The sequence below is a fragment of the Lepidothrix coronata genome, unplaced genomic scaffold, assembly GCF_001604755.1.
Source record: "Lepidothrix coronata isolate B3197 unplaced genomic scaffold, Lepidothrix_coronata-1.0 Scaffold25, whole genome shotgun sequence".
NCBI lineage: Eukaryota > Metazoa > Chordata > Aves > Passeriformes > Pipridae > Lepidothrix > Lepidothrix coronata.
The window spans coordinates 2,853,392-2,864,133 of NW_016690205.1; the positions used below are offsets into that span (position 1 = coordinate 2,853,392).

A 10,742-nucleotide genomic window follows, 5' to 3' on the forward strand; every position below is an offset into this window, starting at 1 on the left:
GTTGAGCTACGGAATTTCTGTGCTGCGTGCATTTAATAATCCCTCCTCTTGCTAAAAGCACACGCTTTTCTTAATCCTTCCGATTTCTGATTTTATATTTAACTCTGAAATTTACTGCACAAAGGTAATGCAGTAGTGCTGCTATTCAAGAGAAGCTATTGGTCAACGGCTAACCTGCTGGTTTAATGTCTCCCCAGGTGTGTTAAGGACCCTACCTACTCTTTGCACTCCTCACCGCGCGGCAGCATCGCTCGGTTTTCGTTTAACGCTTTCTCCTTTGCTGAGCAATACCCGTCGGTTTACCTGCAGTGCGAGCTGGTGGTGTGCAGGCAGAGAGACTACTCCTCCCGCTGCTATCAGGGCTGTGTGAGTAGGCTCAAGAGGAATTCGGGTTCTTCCCAGGGACGAGTGAATGTTGTTGTTGGACCTGTGCAGCTCCGGGAAGCTCACGCTGAGAACAGGAACACTGGTAAGTTTAAATACCTTAAATAACGTAAGACTCTGTGTGTTACTGTGTGTTTGCATTGCAGTTCAGACATGAAACCCATTTATTTGCAATTCTGCTATGATTCTTATGGGGATTATTTTTATATTTTTTTAATATAATATTTATATTAGTTTTACAAGCTGTTTCCTTTCTGTCATGGTTTAGATCCATTCTTTGTTCTGCACAATGGCAATTGATTCAGTTCTGCAGAAAGAGGGATGAGCTATAACTCATCTCCCTGCTGGATTTATATTAATATTCCTAAGGTGTCTGTGCCTGACTGGCATGTCTCTCATTCATTAATAATCAATCTCTAAGTCCCCTTTGACCCGTTGCTTCCCAATGCCTTGTATCCATTGTTCCCACTGTCAGAAAATGGCATCTTGTGGTCTTTGAGTGTAATAATTACAGACTCTCAGATACTCTTTAATTTTTTGCCATAACCTTTCTGTGGGGCCACAGAATCATTTGCAGTAGAACAACTTGGTTTCTGATCTAACCCAGATTACAGCATTGTAATTCAAGTTCTCTTTGCCTAATTACCTCTGAGATTAACCAGGTCAGGAAAACAAATGTAAGCCTTTCTCTTTCTCTTTCGTGCACAGAGCTTGACTCTGACATGCAGGCAAGAGGGGAGTCTCTGAGCTCAGAGCCTGCTGGCAGCTCCCACGTCCCCCTGGCTGTCACCGCCGTGGTGCTGGGAGCTGCTGCTCTTCTCACCGTGGGAGGATTTCTTTTGAAGCGTGAGCTGCAGAAACCCATCCCCTACCAGATAATGTGAGAGGCAACCCAGGCTTGCAGGTGGAAGGATATTTTCACCAGCCATCTGCTTCATTGTTTGGTTTTGCAATCAGCGTGAAGGGCAACTCTTACTTGACTGTTCCACTGTCTTCTTGTCAGAAGAATGTCTTGTATCAAGATTACACCTGATGTTACCATGAACTGAACTTTTAAAGCAGTCTGATTTTAAAACCTAGTCCAAACATACCTAAGGTGTAAAGAAATGTTGATTCTTCCACCCTAGCATTCAAATAAGCACCTTCAATGCTGGACATTTCAGGGCATCTCAGTTGAACTCTTGGTTGAATGTCTGTCTGATTTAGGTGACTTGAGAAAGAACTTTGGCCATTGCTGATATGCACATAAAACACCTGTGTAACACCATGAGATACTCCGTGTAGTCTAACAAAAATGTTACTTTGGAGTAAAAAAATTCTCAATAATGAGCCACAAGCAAAAATGCACATAAAGAAGTATTCCTGTACAGTGATCCTTACTTTGGGGGAGTATGGATCTTCCCAAGTACATGTTTCTCTGAGTAGATGTAGGCCATTTATAAGATTTTGTGTGGAGGATGAATATGATCAAATCTGTTAGATAAAAGTGTAATAAAAGCATGAAAGAAAGTGGGGGGTTTTTTTGAGTAATACTCTTTTTTGTGTACTTGCAAACAAAGCACTTCTGTGTATGAACTCACAGCTAACACATTATCAGACTGGAAAATGTGGCTTCTGACAAAGTGACTTTTCTAAGCAACAATTGCTGCTCTTGCTCTCACACATTTCTACACCTGTGAAGTGGGGGAGGGAGAGAATGTACGTAAATTACCATAAGGAAGTGTGTCCTGTCTCTTATTCCCACGCAAAAACAAAATAAAAACAATAAAAAAAGGAAGAATTCCTTCAGAAGAAGCTACTTAATACAGGTGTAAAGGTCATTGGTGTTGATTGAGAAATGCCCTTCTTCAGACTTTCCTGTTTTCCAGCCAGCTATGAAAGAGGTGAGTTCATTTGGAACAGCGTAATGTACTAAGTGTGAGGTGAGCCAGAGTCAAAGTAGTGACGTGTAAGGAAGGTGTGCTGTACTCCAGGGTGACATCCTGACTTGACAAGGAGGATGTGGGCAGCTCCGACAGGAATCATCATTACAGCCTGTACCATTTCTTCCTTCAAGCTGCCTTCTCCTCGTGATTCCAGGCAGGCCTCCATGTTGTGGAGATGGGATCATACACGTAGGGACTGGCACTACACACAGAAAGTGTGAGTTTTGTTTTCCACACATGAGCAACAAAGATTGAGGGTCCTCACCTCCCCTTTGCCTACAGGCACCTTAGAAGGGCAGAACAACTCAGAAGGGTGACCTGCCTTTCATCTAGTCCTGTTGTGCGGACCAGAGATTGTCCAGACTCAGGGGAGTCCAGTGATCTGCTCAGCACAGCAAGGGCTGCATTTGATGACGAGGAAAGGGTCATGCTCTAAAGTACATGTGCCTGGTGAATGATGTCTCTGCCACAGACCTTCCTTCCCACCTCCTGTCCTCCCCCATTAGGGAGATCTACCAATAAATCCAGTGGTGGACAGTTCTGATCCACTTGCATCCTCACCACCGACCAAATGCAGGTCAGTTTGCAATGACATACTTCACATGACACGGGCAACAGAGCCCAAGAGGTCATCAAGTAACCCAACAAATTAGACTAAACTGCCTAACTGCATCATAATACCTTTCCTTTTTTTCAGAAGTCTGTGGCTACCCTTTTTTCAGTGCAGATACTTTCTTGTAGTCACATGCGAAAGAGGATTAATCTTGTTTGTTCTTTCAGTGGTTTTCATTTTGATCTCACCAAAACCAGTATGTCTGCAAAGTGTCCACACTTTCAGTCAGCAGAAGAGAAAGTGTTTTCAAAGCTTCTTTCACAGAGTGATGTGCTGAGAAATACCTCAAGCTGCCAGAAGACCTTAAGAACAAAAGTCTCTTACTGCAAGAGACTAATCTAACCGATGGGAAGGATGAAAACATGAGCTGTACAGTATTTGTATTAATTAATTAATTAATTGGAACATACTATTTATCTATTTCTACATGCAGAGATTGTCTGATAATCAAGATGTCTAGAAATATCTAGATTTTTTAAATTAAGAATTCATTAGAGAAGAGTGTACTGAAGAATTAATCAATTTTGTTCTTTTACCTGGGCAGCTTAAGATGTTTTTTTATACTTGAACCACCTGGGAATCCCTTTTGTGTTCCCCTTCCTCCTCGCCCTTTTCAGTCATTGCAGGAGTTTGGAGAAGGATTGCGATCCATCCCTTACTGTGGCTTCACTGATTGCAGTGTTTGATTGGCCAGTCAAATATACTGGATTTTTTCTGCTTCTTGTCAAGGTGTCAAAACCAGAAGAATATGAATAGTGAATACCAGGTGTTGTGTACATATCCTCATTCATGGGCAAATGTGGTTGTTTGGATAAAGAAGAAACATATTTACCCTTCTCAATGTTCACTCTCAAGCCTTCCAACGTTATCTTTGGCCTCTGGTATTTTACACTTCCTTCTTCCATTCCAATAATGTTGGCCTTTGTGGAAAGGCCTTCTAGGTCATTCTCTTTCTCCTTTGGCCTTTGGTTTTCATCCTTTATGACTGTCCCTGGAAGCAATAAATTTGTATATGGCAGCAATTTTAACTTGGGATAATTCCATCCAAGAAATGATGGCTGTAGAAGTAGGAATGAGATAGAAAACAACATTCTGGCTCTTCAGGGTAGGGATGCTCATCCGCTTTTTCTTCTTAAGTTGTTAAAACACAGAAAGAGAGGAAAGTAATCACTCTGACAAGAGAGTGGTGAACGAGAATTAAGCATTATTTCATGTTGTAGAAAAGCTTTGAATTCATTCTTCAAAGAATGACACAGCTGTAACTGTCACTATGCAAAATTAAACAAGGAATATATTAAGAAATTTTCTTAATATAAATCTGAACATTTTCCCCCTCATTTGTTGGTTCAAAGCATCAAAGGAAGTTTTAGAATAAAATTAAGTTTCAAGCTATGTAATTTTCTTAACTCTGTGCAAAATCTACTCATTTTTCAACAGTGTTTGCACAAAAGGTTATCAGCTGACCCCGATCCTCTGACACTTTTTTCCAATCTAACAGCCTCTCAGTGAATTTTGACTTGAGTTTTGGCTTGAAATTAAATGTGCCAAAAAAGAATGGGTTAATTGCGGGGGTGGAGGTGTTGACTTCAATTGCAAGATTCTTCAGAAACTCCCCAGTCACACTTCAACAGGGCCAGCAGGTCTAATCTTATTTTATTTAAAGTATGCTGAAGCTTTAGGACATTCTTGATTCCCCAGGAAGACTTGCCACACTGGTTGGTAAGTCTCTTTTACTGTTTTACTGGAAGAAGCCCATTTAAGTTTCAAGATTCTGCTACCATCCTGATAACCTGTCAAGGAATCTCACCATGAAAGAAAAATACTGAGAGTCATCAGCTGGAATTGAAAGGTGTCTTTGGATAGGAGCTCATTCTTTTTTTTTTGTACAATGAGATGATTGTGAAACCTACGGTAGCATAAATATTTCCTTCCAGGCAATGGAAAATGTTACTCTTGAGATGTTATCGTTTTGCAAAACCCAGGAAGTTACAAAATATTAAATAACAAATCAAACATATGTTTGTTTCAGATCAGAGGACTGTGGTTGTTTTATTGTTCACCTGTAGAGAAAGAAACCTGTAGAGCCACTCCCCTTCAGAAATAGAGACTATATATTCTGAGGTCCTTTCTATCAATAGTACTTGGTAAGATGGGTACCACTATGATTTTGACATGGCTACTCCTGTTGGGTCCAGCAGTTCTAGAGGCCAAAACAGGTAAAAACCACTTAGACTTGTTCCAGGGTGCATAAAAATATTTAATGCTTGGAGCCTCTCTGTTGATTCCGCGAACAGAATTTAGATTCATGTTTGTATCAGTTTGGGAAAAAGGCTAAAGCAGGAATTAGAGGAAAGAGATAGCACAGTTTTGTTCTACTAAAATGATGAACTAATCATCAGAGTGAATGGTAAGAACATTTTGAACCGTTTAGTGGAGTTCATTTTGCTGTCACAGGGTCATACTCGTCTTAGTACCTTGCATCATTTCGAGAATTGTGTCTGTGAGCATGTTATGAACGAGTCATTCCTCCAGTTCCAGAAATTTGATCTAAGAATAATGAAAATGATTATTTATTTATTTATTTATTTATTTATTTATTTTCAGTGTATATTTATTTCATAGTGTATGCATGCATACGTATGCTATATATTTGATATTCCTTGTACTATTTGGTTCTTCTTGGTCTTACGTACAATTTAATGAAATATAACAAGAAGTAAAGTTTTCTTACTCTAGCACTGTGAGTGAATGATGGACACGTAAAAATAATGATAGTGAAGAAATGCTTTTAGTTGAACTTTTTTATGGTCATTGAATTCTTCCTTACATGATTAGTTTCTATCTCCTAAGCGACTTGGATGACTTTTTTGAGCTAAATAGTTCTGTGTATATCTTAGAATAATTGCTGATGATTTTTCTAACCAGCCATTTAAACATTGTGATGAGAATTTATGTTGCCATCGTCCACCTCATCCAATTTTCTCCATCTGTCCTCTGCTTGCCTGCTGATGAGCCATCTCCCTTTGGCTGCTCTACTTCTTCTCTCTGCTCTCTGCCTCTGTCTCCTGGAGCAGAGTATTCGCTGTATAATCACAGGCTTTTGTCTTTTTGATACCTTTGAAGTGTGAGGCAGGACTCAATCCATCTCACTGCATCCCCAGCTGATGGCTGTGCTCTCACAGTGATGACAGACCTTGAATGAAAGCAAATTAACCTGGTTTAGATCAGCTTTAATTTCCTAATCCCGCGCTGACTTTTTGCCAGGTTTGCTGTGTCACCTCTCAGAACTCCTGTGAGCGGGGTTCAAAAATGTGCAAGTTCAAGTAGATATTTGAAGAAACAAGTCAGATATAAGTCAAGGGGCACTTTTGTAGCTTCTCCCTTTGAAATGCATACAAATCAGGACAAATTTAGTTTGGCCACCGTCTTGACTGTACTTCTAGTCCAATAACAAAGAATCAGATGCAGTGAAGAAATCATGGAGCTGTTAACTCCTGAGATTTGTTTTGCTTTGGATGACTTAGTGTTTAATAACAAGGCAAATATGCATTTGGCAGAAAAGTAAAGTATAACAAGTGCAGTGTGCATGTTTTGAATTCCAAAGTGTAAATCCTGCAAATCTTAAGTTACTGCATTTGTTTGCCCACTTACACTTGGTGGTAAAGACTTTAATAAATGTCTTCACCAAAAATGATTCTCTGAAATCAGGATTTTCATGCTGCTCACAGCAGAACGTCTAAACAAGCCAAATCAAAGTGAAAAGCAGATGTGTTTTACCTGAATGAATGCAGTAATCAGATGTATACATGATAGGTTATTTCTTTATTTCAGAAATCTAGTTACACTTCAATTGTATATAAGAAATAAAGCCACTGAATTCCTATTGAAATCTTTATCATCCTGTTGAGACTATTGTCTGTTCTGTAGAACATTTGGTGGAATTCTCCTCCCAGTAAAATTACTCTTAAAAACAATAGGATTTGGATTTGATGTGTGGACTCTATGTCCTTAAAATTCTTCTGAAAGTTCTAGAGGAAGAAGAGAAATTCCAGTTAAATTATTTAAACCATGGAGAGAAACACAGAATGAATATTGTCTTCTCTAGAATTCTATGGTTTATCTGAAGGATTCATTGGGCCTAATTTGGACATCATCTTAAGCAAAGTAGTGCCCTGATTCTCATCTTTCAGCAGTGCACAATATCCCATGAATTGTAAGCTATCTGCCTGGCAGCTTTTATATGGCAGCACTATAGCAGCTCCAAGAACATAAGTTTAGGGAAAAGACACAGTCTTGGCTGTCCAAGATGAATCTTGCTGTGTCGCTGAAGTCTTGTTGATCTGCTTGAGCCACTGCTCTGATTTCCCTTCTGCACTCAGATCAACAGAGGCTTTGTATGTCACACTGAAGAGCTACACACACATGCTGCTGGGTAAGATCCAGGCTGAGGGCAGGAAAGCCAGGCTCTGCATCCCAAATTCCAGCAGGATTCAATGCAAATTGTGATGTCTCTTTGTTCTTTAGCATAAAACGTTTTGACAGCAGTGAGTAAAAGTAATACACAAATATGAGATGTGTTCTTAAAACATGATATTTTCTTCCTGTTTACAAAAAGAACAAAATTTAGTGCTATTTTCTTAATACAGTTTTACTTAGTTTTCATCAAGATACTGAAATTAAGTTTCTCTCTTTTTCTTTCCTATTATAATTTGCTTATTAATAAGGAATTTCCTTTCTAGCTTAAATAGTTTTTGCTTAGCCTGCTTTCTGTCTTTACTGTAGCAATCTTGCATAAAATATACACAGCTGATTTTGAGATCTGGAAGAGAGGAAGGAAAAAAAGGTGTGAATAAACCTCTGTCCTTACGAGCACTTAATATTGGGCTGGGCAAGCACCTTCTAGGAACAATAGGGCAAGAGGACAGAATACTCCTTACAGTCACTTCCAGCTTATTTGTCTGACTGTTTTGTGCTCGATTCCCTCTCTCCCAAAGCGCCCTCTATCCAGCTGGTGAACGGAAGGCACCGATGTGAAGGTCGCGTTGAGATCCACTACAGAGGACAGTCGGGGACAGTTTGTGATGATTATTGGGACCTTGCCAATGCCCAGGTTGTGTGCAGGCAGCTGGGATGTGGCCAGGCCATTGCAGCTATGGGAAGTGCATACTTTGGGGAAGGCTCTGGCAGCATCCTGCTGGACAACGTGAGGTGCAATGGGAATGAGATGTCCCTGTTCCGTTGCAATCACTCGGGATGGAGGATACACAACTGTGCCCACTACGAAGATGCTGGTGTTGTCTGTTCAGGTGCTGTCACATTTTTCTTTTCTAAACAATTTTGCTATAAATTGCACTCCATCTGCATGTGTCAGCATGGGGGTTTGCAGACATTCTCCTACTAGATAACGTTTCGTTCATTCAAGACTAAAAGTTATACTAGATATAGGTCTAACATTTTTTTCTACTTTATTATGAAGAATTTTCTATCTGTGGAAGGGCACACTCCCTCTGAAAAGACCTATTCACAGCAAGCACAGTCTGATCTTCCAACAACCCTGTCTTTTCACCCTGCTGACCCTGCAGAGCCAGCATGGACTCAGGTTTTCTCACCAGGGTGACATACAAACTGTGCTTACTCATCCACACAAAGCAATTTAAAGCACCAAGAACCAGATATATATTGCAATATGCAGAATATTAATTCCATCTAATCATCCGGCAGAGGCAATAAGGAAACAAGTAGAAATTAAAGTCAAAGTTATATCTGGTATCAGTTTATCAGGGAGGAATGGGGTTAGGTGAACTCTTAAAGGATTCTTTATGGGCAATAGTAATTTTACAGTCACAACCCAAATTGTTATTGCTGACAATTCACTTTGCATTGTTTCCATATTTTTCAAGGTTTTTTTCAAGCTTAGGTCCATTAATACCTGTTCCCTTTATAAATATCCATCCATTTTGAATAGTCTGTCACCCTGTTGTTTTGTCATTCTACTTGCCCATTATTTTTTAAGATAATGTAGATAATCTGTATCTTATTTTCTTGAGATGATCGTGAACTGAGACATGGCTGATGGCAACAGTTTGCTAATAAAACAGTTTGTTTTATGTACATATTGCAGTTTTCCACATTTTCTCAGGGAGTAAGAGCCTGGTGGGTTGAATCTATACTAGAGGAAAATGCTACCTACACCAGTGCTTTTTAAGTCTCTTTTAGTACCATTTATTTGCACACCAGTACCCTACCCTGCTTTCATCATCTGGAAATACCACTTCCAAGAAAAATTTTGAGCTGGTTGTTACCCACCTCCATTCTATCCCTTGACCCCAGAAAAGATGGAGTATGCCATCAGAGTAATTTACCTTGATTTCACTTCATCCTTAAGGAACTGGGCTTGTAGGTAACACACAGATGCACCCATTGCACAAGCACAGTCCTCACGTGTGGGGTGGTTTTTCTTCTGGGTTCACAGAAGAGGCTGATACAGCATCAACAACCACCGTGGCACCAGCAACAGCAACACTGGAGGCAGCATTCGAGTTGCCTCTAGTTGTTGAAACTACAACATTCCCAGAAACAACGGCATCTCTAACAGAGACAACAACCTCAGCATCAACAGAGATGATGACATCCCGAGGGGAGACAACCATGTCAGCATTAATAGCCAGCACAATGGAGACACCATCATCAGGGCCACCAACCAGCATGGTGCCACTGACCACCAGTGCAGAGCTGTCATTCCCAGAGATGACCACCACAGTGCCAATGACAACCCTAGAGACGACAACCCTAGAGACCTCAACCCTAGAGACATCAACCCTAGAGACATCAACCCTAGAGACATCAACCCTAGAGACATCAACCACCAAACCACTAACGACCTCCCTGGAAGACATGTCCCCTTCACCAGAGATGACCACCACAGTGACATCTAGTTCCTCACCACCGATGTTCACCCAGCTTGATACAACCACCACAGCAACATTGGCCACCACAGCTGAGGAGACCAGAGCAGGTAACCCTGTCCACTGTCACTCACTGTTCTCTTTAGTGTGCCTGAACTTCCTTCACAGGCCTGATTGTACTCCAGGAAGATTCCCAGAATGGCAGGACAGAGCTCCTGGCTCTCTTACTTAGTCCTCTCTTAGTGCTCCAGCTCTGCTTGTCACGTCCAGTGCCATGTCCATTGTCACTGAACTAATGACCTCCCTAACAGAGACGTCCACTGCACCGGAGACAACCACCACAGCCTTACCAACCAGCACAGCCCCACCACCCTTCACAACTCTACCAACCTCCACAGCCCTACCACCCTCCACAACCCTACCAACCTCCTCAGCCCTACCACTCTCCACAGCAGAGGCGTCCACCTCAACACAGGTGATCACCACAGTGAGAACAGCTACCACAGCAGAGGAGAGCACAGCAGGTAACCTTGTCCACTCTCACTCACTGGTCTCCTTAGTTACCCTCATCTCTTTTCCAAGAGTGACCCTGACCCATGGCATGTTCCTGTGTCAGGTGCCAGGCTGCGTCTGCGGGGCGGCAGGAACGGCTGCGAGGGCCGCGTGGAGCTGTACGACGGCAGCACGTGGGGCACGGTGTGTGATGACCAGTGGGACCTGCGGGATGCCCAGGTGGTGTGTCGGCAACTGGGCTGTGGGGAGGCCCTGGGTGCCCCACGCACTGCCCACTTTGGCCCGGGCTCCGGCCGCATCTTCCTGGACGACGTGCAGTGCCGTGGGGACGAGCCCTCCCTGCGGATGTGCAGGCACAACGGCTGGGGAGTGCACAACTGTGGGCACGTGGAGGATGCCAGT

The 10,742-nt window shown here is 41.9% G+C and overlaps 1 protein-coding gene across 1 annotated transcript in view; it reads left to right on the forward strand.

Annotated features, from left to right (window-relative positions):
- The window catches only part of CUZD1 (CUB and zona pellucida like domains 1), a 45,799-nt gene that overhangs the window by 28,547 nt on the left and 6,510 nt on the right, over window positions 1-10,742 (forward strand). The window contains exons 14-18 of the mRNA XM_017809125.1: window positions 198-469; window positions 7,917-8,228; window positions 9,395-9,937; window positions 10,139-10,351; window positions 10,444-10,740. Of these exons, the coding sequence (XP_017664614.1) occupies window positions 198-469; window positions 7,917-8,228; window positions 9,395-9,937; window positions 10,139-10,351; window positions 10,444-10,740 (1,637 nt within the window). The remainder of the gene's footprint in view (window positions 1-197; window positions 470-7,916; window positions 8,229-9,394; window positions 9,938-10,138; window positions 10,352-10,443; window positions 10,741-10,742) is intronic.